The sequence below is a fragment of the Dermacentor andersoni genome, chromosome 1, assembly GCF_023375885.2.
Source record: "Dermacentor andersoni chromosome 1, qqDerAnde1_hic_scaffold, whole genome shotgun sequence".
NCBI classification, from domain to species: domain Eukaryota; kingdom Metazoa; phylum Arthropoda; class Arachnida; order Ixodida; family Ixodidae; genus Dermacentor; species Dermacentor andersoni.
This window is the reverse complement of record NC_092814.1, coordinates 326,415,646-326,428,778: the sequence shown is the minus strand read 5'-3', so window position 1 is coordinate 326,428,778 and position 13,133 is coordinate 326,415,646. Positions and strand designations below refer to the sequence as shown.

The window sequence follows — 13,133 nt, the reverse complement described above, 5'->3', positions numbered from 1 at the left end:
GGCTTTTGTTATCAATGTGATCAGTCGGCCTTGAGAGACGGATAATAAGTGTGACGTAGAAATGTGAAGAAGGAATAGCAGCGAAGCCACGAAACCTGCCCTTGGTGCTCCTTCCGTACCATTATCAAGGTGATGCGCTGCCTCTTCGGGTTTGAGACAGGCAATGCAGTTGCTTTCATTCAGCTTATTTGAGGGCGCTGCTTTATGATGCGAGTGTGAGCGCACTCATGTGGCATTTTCCATATTTCATGAGGTTTCTTTGCCAGTCGAAAAACATTGTAGGCAATTTTAGTATGTTGCTGAAAACATCGCATTTATATGTTATTTTGGGTGCCAACAAATGAGCCATTGGCACTTTGAAAATTAGGACAGTACCTCTCGAGTTAGAATTGAATCTCCTTAACGAAAGAATTGCTGGCGGCTGCTGCACTGTACTGGAAACAATTTGCACTAGGTTTTCTTCGAGTAACGCTACTGTTTTATTTTTAAGTCTTGGTGCATGACAGTTGAGGAACACTGTATAATTCACTCAGTAACCGAAATTAGGCCAAGCCGGATTCACTCGAAATCAGAATCAACAGCACTCATGCTCAGCAGCGCTTATACTCGGACTCACATTAAAACAAAAAAAGCGAAAGAGAGAGGCTGCAGTTTCGCCGGAAATGCGAAGCAGTACTAGTGATAGCCAAGTATGCGACAATTAGACGAAGGAAGATTACAGCACCGAGAGGACTCAGGCTGTGAAATTGTATTGTCTCCTACTATGATGTCTTGTATATACTCATATAACGCCGTCACTTCAGCGCTCAATTCCTCGAGTTCACACGAAGTTTCTTCAAGTGCAAGAAATATATATATATATATATATATATATATATATATATATATATATATATATATATATATGAGTAATGACTCAGTGATCTCTTCAGTTTGGGTTGTTTGCTTAATGACTACTCCATATTGCTTCAGCGTGCGTGCGGGCACAAACGCTGAACCTACACATCCGGCTTCTGTTTCAGGGACGAAACAGTACGTTCAGGTTGTACCTGGAAGGCGAGGGGGAGAGCATTTTCACCATACACCCACATTCGGCATCGCGGGAGGCCGACTTTGCCATCTTGGTTCAGGACTCCTCGAAACTGGACTACGAGGTAGCCGAACCAAAGTACGTCGAGTTCACGGTGAGTGAGTGTCGGCGCAAAATCAACGCCTCTTTCTTTTTTTTTAATTTTTTTTTTTTGGGGGGGGTGGGGAGGTGGTGAATTGGGAAACGGGAAGGTATTAGCTGCATTAACTTTCCTCGAAGGAGACTGAGGTAGAAAGGAAGTAGGGTTTCTTCCTTCACTTGGCATGACCAAATACAGTCTGCTTCCAGTTACAATGCTACGGAACTGCCTAATTTTATCTTTTAATGCTTCCCTAAGTAAGAGTAGATGTGTTCTTTTGGGGTCGCGCTAGCAGAATAAAAGCAAATACAACCTAATATCATTATAGCATACTACAGATTGTCAAATATACTGAAGATGCAAGCTTGTGTTTAAAATATTGCATCAATTATTCGACTTGCCTAGTCGATCTGATTGATGTAATGCGTAAAGCCTTAAAAATCGGATGAATATGGCGTCAAAAAGTGCCCTGTTAATTCAGGCTTGACTTATTTTCTTCCTAGTGGACAAAACGTGCCAAACAATCACACCTGTAAGGCACACCAGTGTCGCAGAAACACGGCGAAGCTGTCGACTACTGAGCACGCTCTGCAACATCGTATCTGCCCTGACAGCAGCTTTTTGCAGTTATGAACTCGTAGTTACCAAAGGCGCACTTTCTCTAGGATAAGGTTTTTAAAACTGGCATACGCGCGCCCGCGGTTCCTCGAGAGGACTTAAAGGGAAGCTGAAGAGTCTGTCGAATTCAATAAGACGCTCATATACGGATGCGGGAACGTTATAAACCATGTAGGTAAAATTTGGGTTTTTTTTTTTTTTCATTTAGGAGCGACGTAATCGTCGGTTGAAATCGCGCTGTAGCTCCGCCCCCCGTCGAATGCCGCGCGCTGCTGCTGATGCTGACGATGCGAGCGGAGACCGGAAACCGCGGTGTTGTGACGTCAACTCTAGTGTTTCGTTCCTTCGCAGCGTCCGCGACCGTGCCTGACCGCGCTTGTTTCTGCGTGCGTGCCATCGTAATCTGCTTCGATCGACCCTGCATTCCTTTGTTGGTGCGTCTGCGTGTATGTAGAGTGGTAGTCAACGTGCGTGGTAGTCAACGTGAGTGGTAATCAACGTGAGTGGTAGTCAACGTGGTAGTCAACAGATGAAGGTCACTACACGTACTGCATGAACCGGGAAGCTTTTCACGCGTTTAAACCGTCTTTGTAGATTGCCGACAGCTTTGGACAGCGCACAAATGCCGACGATCGCATCCACGCTTACGTTCCACGAGGAGGCATGCAGGAACACAACACTACAGTTGTTTGACCGGAAACGAGCTCACTAGATCGGCGATAGTCGGCGAGATCACTAGATCGCTTTGCAAAAAACATACTCACCAAAGAGCATTTCCAACACGAGGAGATCCCAAGACTTTGCTTTCGTTCGCGTCGAAAGCACTGCTCGCACCAGCATCGTTTGCTTCTTCGAGAGGCCGGCTCTTCGCAATCGGCACGTACATGTAGGGAGTAACGCCGAACTCCTCAGAAAAACGCAGTCTCTCTAAATTTTCCATTTCCGTCTCAGAAAAACAGCACCAAACTACCTGGCACGGCGCTTCATGTGTAGCGGCAGCGGTCGGTTACTAGAGTTGAGGTCACGAGGCGCCCGACCAATCACAGGCGGAAACGAGACGCGCGAGCTGGGCGTGTCCGCTGCTGCACTTTTCGTCGAAATAAAATATATTTGCGCTTCCTTTCGCTCAATTTCGATACGATATTCGAATTCGGAGGGTTGAAAACCATTATGTACAGATGTTCACTCATTTTTTCTGGAAAACCTTTCAGCTTCCCTTTAAGGGGGTGTACAGGCAATCGCTCTTTGGCACTTTGATAGGCAGCTTGTATGGTTAGTGCTTTTTTTTTTTTTTTTTGGCATCTGGACATGATGTGCGGAGCCAATTGATCGAGACGAAGTGGAATACATTAAACGCAGTGGAAGCCACAGCCGTTCTTTTGGCTCAAACGTGACGTCAGCATCCACACGTCCGTCGCGTAACGTCACCTTTTCTCATTGATTGCAAACTTGCGTGCGAGTCCTACAATGTGAAGCACATAAAGCGTCCCATTGGCAGCTGAAAATATAGCACGTCATTTGTCCTTACAGGACTGATTATGCGCCTTTTCTGCGCGCCCGTAATATTGCGCGGAAAATCAAGACGTACCCCAAATGGTTCGTGGATGACACGTTATAGAATGAAAGTATCTGTGCCGGAAATTTAAGCCATTGCTCCAGATAAACCTTCAGGTAAATGCAATAAAACCTGCTTGACAGTCAGCGCTTCGTCCGTTTCCTTCCATTTGTACTGTCCCATGTGCTGTTACTCTATTCAGCAACGTTTACAGAGGCCAGGACGCTTGTCTAAATGCGCTCCAGCTGCTGGAGCATGAGGCGACCGGCAGGGCGAAAGAAGACAAGGCATCTCGTAAATGTAGCGGCGCGTGGTCACGTCAAGCTTGTTTCACACCAGATGCTATCGCTAGATGTCGCCAGTTGAGTGTGGAGCACGCGACTCGCGCGTTCTAGACAAGTGTCTTGACCTCTGTACTAACCAGTCCACGCTAGTGATCTTCTAGAAGTACACGTCTCAAGAATATGTATCCACTTCTTGGCCTGGCATGCATTCTACGTAGACTAGCGTCTCGTTCAACGTACATTTGCTGTTTTATAGCTAATAGCTCTGCTGAACAACTATTTGCTTACTGAGAAAGAGAAATACGTAGTAAATATAGCAACAAAGAAGTGTATTATTGTAATATCCGCTGCAGTGACACATATGTCGAAAGGCCGTAGTGCCGTTATATATGTATTCTTTCGCCTTTTGCGACTGACATTAGTAGGAAAATTCTTTAAAACGTTATAGGGTTTTACGTGCCAAAACACACTTTCTGATTATGAGGCACGCCGTAGTGGGGGACTCAGGAAATTTGGACCACCTAGGGTTCTCTAATGTGCACCTAAATCTAAGTACACGGGTGTTTTCGCCCCCAATGAAATGCGGCCGCCGTGGCCGGGATTTGATCCCGCGACCTCGTGTTCAGCAGCCCAACACCATAGCCACTGAGCAACCACGGCGTGTAGGAAAATTCTTACAGTGGAAATAGATATGAAGGAAGAGCGAAAGAACAGCAGCACTGCTCTCAAGCCATCTGTTCAGCGCTGGGTCAGAGAAACCTGTGCGTGTTTCAAGCTCTTAGTGTTTCTCAGATCCATCGCGCTTCCATACCAGGTTTTTTTTTCCTTTTTTTTTATCTGCACCAAGTTTCTTAAAGATTAACTGTGGCAGATAGCACAACGGCCGTTCATTCTACAAGAAATCACAATGTGCAATTGAAATTGAATTAGGCTAACTAAATTTCTAACTTATTATTTATAGCACAAATTTCAATCTACGAATTGCAGCCGGTGGATTCGTAAGGCATATCGTTCTAAGTCGATATGCCGATTCGTTCCAAGTGAATATGCCTTGCGAAAGCACGAACTACAATTTGTAATATGGAATATGTGTCGTATAGTAATTAATCTTACATTTTTTAGTTAATTCGTGTAATTATCCTAATTATTCAATTAAGTATTTTGATCTCTCGTAGAAGTAATGGCCGCCTCATTGAGTAATTGAGTACCTCAAGGGTTAGAATTGTGCTATCTGCCGCAGGTTAATATTTAAAAAATTGGTATAGCTAAAAAAAAAATCGCAGTTTCGCTCGAAAGGCAAAACATCCATTGCGATAGCAAATTAGTAGACAGCTATACGAAGTAACGACAGTAGTGTTATCGGCCGTATAAAGTTGTAAAAATTATCTTACTAACTAAATTAACAAGCATGACGTCACGCGTTCACACGTAAACAAGCACACATATCACTCGATGACCGCGCACACTCGCTGTCAAAAGCGTGGCAACAGCAGCGAGCTAATAAACCTTCGTGCTGCCTCTCACTTCAGCGCGAGATGAGCAGCGAGAACACACCGCACACGAAGCTACCAGTACTCGGCGCACACTGTCCCCATCGCAGATAGCTTTCAAGCTAGGGCCCCCGCAGCCGCGCCATACGCAGTCGCCGCCGCAGTTAAAAGCCCCCCCCCCCCCCCCTTCCCTGTGCCTTGAGCACGACGGAAGACGGTGTGCTTCCTTCCCGCTTTCCTTCCTTGCGCGCGCGAGATTGAGCCACCATCGTCGGCTCACGCTCGCACACTTTCACTCGCACATACAGCATACGGCGCGCGGCGACGATGTTATCGCCCTGGGAATTGATACAGAACAGCATGGTGACACCGACACCAACGGCAGAAATGCGCGTGGAGTGTCATTAATTGCTATCGCAATAAACGCACCCTATCTAACAGATTCTCTAACAACGAGCAGACCCTATTTGCCTCCTTCACTTTTGTTATTAACATGCCAGCACACCGCGGTCTGATTCCTACTAATTTCGCGCGCTCATCGAGCAGGTCACTTGTTTCAGCTTGATTTTAGCCTCACAAGAATCTCCTCCTTGAGGATTGGTACTGGAGTAAAATGAACTTCTATTCCAAGCGATGAACAGCACATTGTTCTTTATTCAGAGTGCACAATAATATTCGCTCCAGTAGTCAATAAGATCCCCGGTTGTGTAGATGTAGATGCAGAGCCATTGAGTTAGTGGCACATACCCGTTGTCATGGCAACACTCCCAGCGATGAAGCCGACAACAGTACGCCCACCACACAAACTACGCAATGTGGAGGAGGCACAGAAATATACAGGAATAAAGACGCATACCTACCCACATTTAGGTAGACACCATAAACTAAACCCAACCTTGTACAAGAACTCTTGCTCGTGGTGCGGGTCCTGGCCTTCATTGCCTCACGTAACATGGGAGTGCGCCAAAAGACCTCATACCATTAATTCGCCTTTGGTACTCACCTTACCAAGGGAGCTCTGGGAGGCCATCCTCGCTCTTGCTGACCTTGAGGCCCAGAAGGGCCTCCTGGATCAAGCTGGGCAGGTCGCGGTGGCCACTGAAGTCTTGGAATAGGGACCCACCCTGCACCGCTCCGTTCCCCCCATTTTTTTTTTCTATCATCAATAAATGTTTATTCCTCCTCCTCCCGCAACTCGCCGATGTCGTCGTCATCGTTCTTCAGCAGCCACGGCAACAGGGCGTGAATTAGGTGCCGATTATGTAGCTGTTCTTGTCGTTCTTGTTCTTGTTTTTGCTGAGTCCACAGTAAAGAGTGGCACATATGGAACAGTTGTATTAGCCACTGATAGTGATTATGAAAGCCCTCATCATTAAAAAGAAAACTAATAATAATAAAGCCTGCCGCAAGAAAGGACTTAGTGTGTAGTAATGATGCGTTGACAGGCACTGAACAGATGACGTTGACGAAGTCAGCACTTCTGGAATGTTTGTAAAGTGATGGAGACTACTGTGCAACTTACTTTAGAGCCGTAGAGACAACAAGACGTGCCCTTGATGACGACTAGGAACCTGAGAGCAAACGCGGAAGGATATAAGCCATGCGTCCTCGACAGATTTGCCAAATGCGTGAAGATTATGCAGTGATGGAAAGCGTGAAGCGGTGCTCGACAAGCTTATCAGACACCCAAAGAGAAAGCGGGTGAAGAGGCAGCGACTTGAAGCTGACGTGATACGAAAAGTGAACCCAGACGAGAAGCTGCTTGTGCGGCGGAGGCTTGTGCGTTATTTTCGGGATATTAGGATGGATAGTTGGGCGTGTTGGTTAAGCATGATCTGAAGTGAAGGCGCGACAAAGACGGTGGACGAAGAGGGAACACACACACACACAGGGCGCCACTTCTATGTTTAATCAGGAAAAAACGCCACTATCTTTTATAGGGAGCGCAATCACAGTTTCTCAGTGCACATTCGCGTTCAGGCAAAGCAGCTCTTTGCGTGATAAATGCAACACTTACGCACTTATCACCTGCCTCAATGATGCTTTTGGCCTCAAACCGAGAATATCGCCGGTTTACCTTATATTTAGGGTACAGCAACGATACAAGCCCGTTTCAGAGCATATGCACCATCTTATTACTTTGCGTCGAGCGAGAATAGGTCTAGCGGTGTGAAAATAATTGTCTTCGTGTTCAGAAAGTTCGTGCCCACAGTGAAGCCCGCTGTTGTGATTTTGGTTAGTGACAGTGAGGCTAGCGGCGAAATCACTGCTCGTGGCTTTGCGTGCGCCTTTACTCCATTTATGTTGCTTTGTAGCTTAGTACGTTTACGCGGCTTCTCAGCTGAGCTTATATTATGGGCTACACGTCGATCACATTGAAAGCATCAAAACTTTTGCAATCAAGAGTGCCAAAGCAAGCGACGACACTAAGGCGTAACAGCTGTGCCCGATAAAAAAGAAAATTTTGGAACACCATTACACCTTATTCGGAGCAACTATATTTGCTTAAGCATGACCGGATTGGAGGCCCCTCTGTGGCTCGGCAGATTTTAGGGAATGGCATTCCGAAATTGCAAACGTGCAATATATTCGTCAAAGTAGCGAGGAAATTGTAGCTGCTGTTACCATGCTGCGCGACGTCACTTGCAGCACTGCTCGAGCGCTCACTAAACGCAACTGCAGATCGTGGCGGCCGAGACGGAGGCGGTGCAACCTCTGACGTCGTCCGTGGCGGTGCGGGTGAACATTGTGGACACGAATGACCACGCCCCCATGTTCACCAGCGACATGTACGAGGTGGTTGTGGCCGAAGACGCCAGGCCGGGCACCGCCATTACTGCCGTCACTGTGAGTGACCCGCAAGCGATGCTACGCACGTGTGTGGTGGATTCTGCTATAATTGCGTCTGCTTGTGCTAGACACACCAAAGACGAGCATTTATTTATTTATTTATTTATTTATTATGCCCTCAAGGCCCTAAGCAGACGTTACAAAGGGTAGTGGTACAAACATAATCGCAAGTAGTCAACCAGCATATACAAAGGAGATTATACAGGGTGTCCCAGCTAACTATATCCAGAGCTTAAAAATATGCAAACGCCACGTAGCTGGACAGAACAAGGTAATGTTGTTTGCCTTCGTTTGGAGATACTCAAACTATTTTTTTCATGCCGCTTAACTACATAATTAGTCTTAATTAATTAATCTACTTCTCAAATATTATGATTAGATGGAAACTGTCAATGAGAAAATTGTTGAGCGACATGAAAAACTGTCGATACGCCGTTGCTCAATACGTGCCACGTAAAAGTGTTTTTGCGAGCGTAAAAGAATCCCGCAAATGCACGCAAAATAGCCGCGCGACTGGCCGCTCGAGGCATTTTGCGTGTATTCGCGAGCTTCTGTCACGCTCGGGAAAACACTTAAAGAAAGAAAACACACGTAGCACGCATTGAGCGACAGAAAGCTGTATCGGGAGTTTTTCATGTTGCTCTGCAATTTTCTCATTGACACTTTTCATATAATTACAATATTTGAGAAGTTAATTCTGACAATATTTGAAATTAATTAAGACTAATTATCTGATTGGGCGGAATGAAAAAAAAAGTAGTTATAGTATCTCCAAGCGACGGCAAACAGCATTACCTTTGTTCTGTCCAGCTAAGTGGTACATGTATCTTTTCAAACTTTGCCTAAATTTAGCTGGGGCCCCCTGTGTAATGCTTCTATGAATGTGTAAGTTTTCTTTTTTTTTTTCAGTGCACAAAGAGGAGTTAACCTGTGTTAGTAAATTACGCTTCCACAAAAACAAAGCGCCCACTGTTACCGTAAGTGTCGAGTCTTAGTAAGCCAGAAAAAATACAAAACTGAAAGATGAGGGGGCGACGCCACCACCATGTTCTCGGAGCAGCTCGTTGTGTTGTCATGGATTTTTCACAGCGTCTTCTAAAATCTAGCTTATTCATAATCGGTTAAGAAGGACCCCACATTTCATTCTATAAAGAACAAATGCCCTACTTTGCAACTTTCTAGACTTTTAACATCGTCAAAATGGTGCAGATATACGGAAAAATATTTAAAATACCGTGACGTCACACTTAATTCGATTCACAATTAGATTCTCCTGCTAAATTAAACAAAAAAAAAACGAAGTTGAGCTATTCATTTTCTCCACTGTAGTAATCTACCTTTTACCGCCAAGTGAATAAAAATATTGCCTCTAAAAAATCACTTTACCGCTATAAGCTGATTTATGGCAGCTTCAAGGTCGAGCTTAATCCCGTAAATTTGTGCGTGCTAAGTCTCAAATAGAATCTGCACATTCAACCATATTGTACATGGTCTGTATAATTTGGGGCCTACGCTTTACACCCTCGAATACCGTGATGTACTGCGAGCTCAAAAACGGGGATTCTTAGAAGGTGACAGGTAAGATTAGTTTAAGAAAGAATTATGTTGCCAAGACCATACATTTACCATTCCACATTAATTTATGTATTTCATTCAACCACAAAGGATAATGGCATGGAGCTCTGGCATAATCTGTCGCGTTTTCACACAAGCACACTAAGAAATCCTCGGCGGTAAAACTGTTTCTAACGCGCTTCTAGAATTCCTTTTTTTTTTCTTATCATACTTTCTGCATTTCTTTGAATTTGTTCATCCGTTTACCATGCCAAGAAATTTGCCAACATTCCTCATCTTAGCGCTCGCGTAAAAAAATAAAAAATACGTGCAATGCGTAATTGAGGACTTTTTTTATAACGAGTGATGGCTGGTGTGGACAGTTTTCTACTAGTATTACTAAATGGAACATTGGTTTTGCAATCATTCAGCTGCCATGGAAATGATGGTTTGTACATTGATTTATCGAGTTCTGGTGCTTGTGGCTTCATACGTTCTTGTGCCTTTGTTTACTGTGCTTTATTTGCCTTGATTGTTCCAAATTTGCGAGCAATAATAATTTTCTACTCACCGAAGGCGGCAAGACTCTGCGCATATGAATAATCATTGCATATTGTTGCACTTGTAACCCGATGCTTTGTTGAAAATGATTAATATACGAAGTCAGAACGCCGTTTCAACCCAAAAGTACGATGTTTAGACAAATCCATGCACTAACCTTGCATCCTTTCCATGCTGGCTGAGCAGAGACATGACGGCAGAGTTCCCTCTAGTAATTTTCGAAAAAAAACAAAAACTTTTTGGGTTTGAACCAATAAACACGTTGATGGTCTTGTGGCGCTAACAAAAATGCAGGCCACTGACCCGGACACTGGGAACTTTGGCACAATCAAGTACACATCTCTGAATGGACCCATCGCCGCAAAGTGAGTGGTTCCTGAAATCGTCGATATAATTACACCCGTCGAATGTCATGCACAATGCAGATGGGCCGTTTAGCAATTGATTTCAATCTTTAATTTCACATTACCGGTCCATTGCTTTTAAAAAATCCTAATTCGCAAAGGTTACAACACGTCGATGAGAATTCAGCATGTCTTTGTATGCGCAATAACTTCAATGAGTCCCTCTATCCCAATGCGCACCCGTTGCCACCGGCGCAGTGTCACATTTTCCTAGTCACGCAGTTAATAGGGAATTATTGCTCATGAAAAAGCCAAAACATGACGCTGCATCCTTGAAGCTTTCCTTTAGGTATTTTCAGCATCTTTTACCACAGTTGAAGTAGATCACGTGCGTACTCGCAGCACCGAGTATTTTAAGTTGTGAGTAAGTTACGATTATAAAACTATTGTGCAATTTCTCCCCTGCGCCAAATAATGGACCCTAAGTCTCCTCTACACTGCTACGAAAATAAATTTATTCTAAGTGACACTGGTAGTGAGCAGCTACTTTATATTTATCAAGGAATCCTTACTGGCTAACATAATGACATAAACAATAACAAAAAAATCGGTCACTGTTGCATTCAGGAACAGTGTTCACGCAGAGGTCTCTGCGCATTTATGTTTATTAATAGAAATGTTGTGTATGAAAAGCCAGGCATATCAAATATTTTGTCAAGGCTTCTTCCACAAAAGTTACTGACAGGTTGGATTCTCATAAGATAAGAAAACGCATTATTGGTCCTGCTCTTGGCGGTAAGGGTACAGCAACACAGTAGCACAAGGCGTTCAGCAGCAGTAACGCGACATATATTTCTAGCGCGTTTTCTGTCTACATCACCGCACCCTCAAGCTTTCCATACTAAAATCAGCGCCAGACACATAGCCAATCGAGCGGAGGAAGCCGTTAAGCGCTCACGGTTCCTTCTAGCCATCGTTTATCTCGAGGCAAGTTTCCGCGTTCTGGTTCAGCTGAAACGGGACTTGCCGACATAGGGTGATACAGCGAGTAAAGTAACGTTGCCACGCTACAGTAATAAGTGATAGGCCGATATTGGTACCTTACAGCCGTCAGAAGCCGCTGTGACACTTTTAATATTCGCTCCAATATCGCCACCACTAGACTTTGGACTTGAGAAGTAAGTGAAATGACACACTAAACCAACAAGAGGCAAATCTCTTGTCGGCTTAGGGTATTATTGTCTCACTTATGTTTCGTGGGCTCGTCTGAGTGTTATAATTCGAGCTCTGTCGAGCTCAAGCTTGGGAACGTTCGTGCTTCTGATCTCGAGTGCGACCATGCCCAATCATATTGGAAGAATGTGCTCTGGACATTTTCAAGTATCGGGCACTACTTGCGCCGTGGTAACTGATCGGAGGTGACGGGACAATTGTGCATCGCGTCCATTAAAGTTCGATTTCTCCGCTCACTAGGCTCTGGCGCTGCTGTCACGGTGCAATGCTAAAAAAAAAACGAAAAAGAATTGGCAAGTTGGTGCTGGTTCATGATTATACGAGTGGCGCGAAAGCAAAAGGACAGAAAGAAGGCATAATTCAAACAGTACGAACACTGAACCTGAACTAGTTTTCCGTCAATAAAATGTAGTTGAAGTTAAGCGCGCGCTCTGTTCTAATTATTGTTCTAATTGTTCTTCAGTGCAGTCTGCCTACACACTCTGTAGCGATTGCGGGACAGGCTGCTGCTGATAAAAGAAAGCAGCAGGAGCGAGTGAGAGCCACAGATGAGCTGGGCACCGAATTCAGAAAAAGCTATTACGCTATAATTGTTTGTAAAAGCGCATTCCAGCCAATCCTGGTGCCGGACATATCATTATCGAAGGTGGCCTACCAATAGCAAGTAGCGCTTACGAACGAAAGGCTTTGTGAATTCGGACCCTGTTTCTCAGCATAGAGAATGTAAATAAACAAAGAGGGATTATGACGTCATACAGACAGCACTAGCTAGCGAACTCTTCATCAAGCCGTTCCCTTCACATTGTAGACCCTTTTATTCGCGCTGTGGCAGCAGTGTGCCCGTGACCCCGGAAAACTACCGGTCAAGCATTGACAGCCATCTTAGCCAAAGGAAAATAAAAAAAAATTGTTCTGTAGTTTACTATAGGCACACGTTATTAATTTGTTGAAATATAAGGAATGGGCCCCATGCGTCTAGCTTATATATGTAGTGTTTTTTTTGTTGTAGCAATACTTGTTGCTGGGCTAGTTGGTTCCTCTTATTCCACGAAGACGCAACCAAGGGCATAAAAATTCATTTGTCAGACATTCTCATGCTGCAGCAAAACTGGTGCCAGGTGGAGAATGTTATATACGTATAGGCTATTGTAACGAGGGTGTCGAACCAAAATATTACCGTTTCAGTTAGGGTTCGGTTTCCTTTCTGATTCGGAGTTCGGCGCAGTCTGTTTTATCGCGCCAGGTGGCAATATGCTGCCTAATACTATCGACTTGACCGCATGCGCAAATTTCATCAAGTGGAAGCAGAAATTTACGAATGACTTACACAGATACGGAGGAACCTTCATGTTCATATTAAGGACAGGGGTATTTAGTGAGAATCCCTGCATTAGAGTAAGGTCTACGTAGCTTCCACGCTCGTTACTTTCGCAAGAGCAGAAACAGTTAATCCTCGTTTTGAGCCTGGTTTTTAC

General features: G+C 44.6%; 1 protein-coding gene across 2 annotated transcripts in view; it reads left to right on the top strand.

The window, feature by feature from the left end:
• Cad86C (Cadherin 86C) overlaps positions 1-13,133 on the top strand; it is a 60,544-nt gene that overhangs the window by 18,508 nt on the left and 28,903 nt on the right. For both annotated transcript variants that reach the window (XM_072285570.1, XM_050166656.3), the window contains 3 exons: positions 1,023-1,184; positions 7,799-7,963; positions 10,376-10,446. In XM_072285570.1, coding sequence (XP_072141671.1) covers positions 1,023-1,184; positions 7,799-7,963; positions 10,376-10,446 — 398 coding nt within the window. The remainder of the gene's footprint in view (positions 1-1,022; positions 1,185-7,798; positions 7,964-10,375; positions 10,447-13,133) is intronic.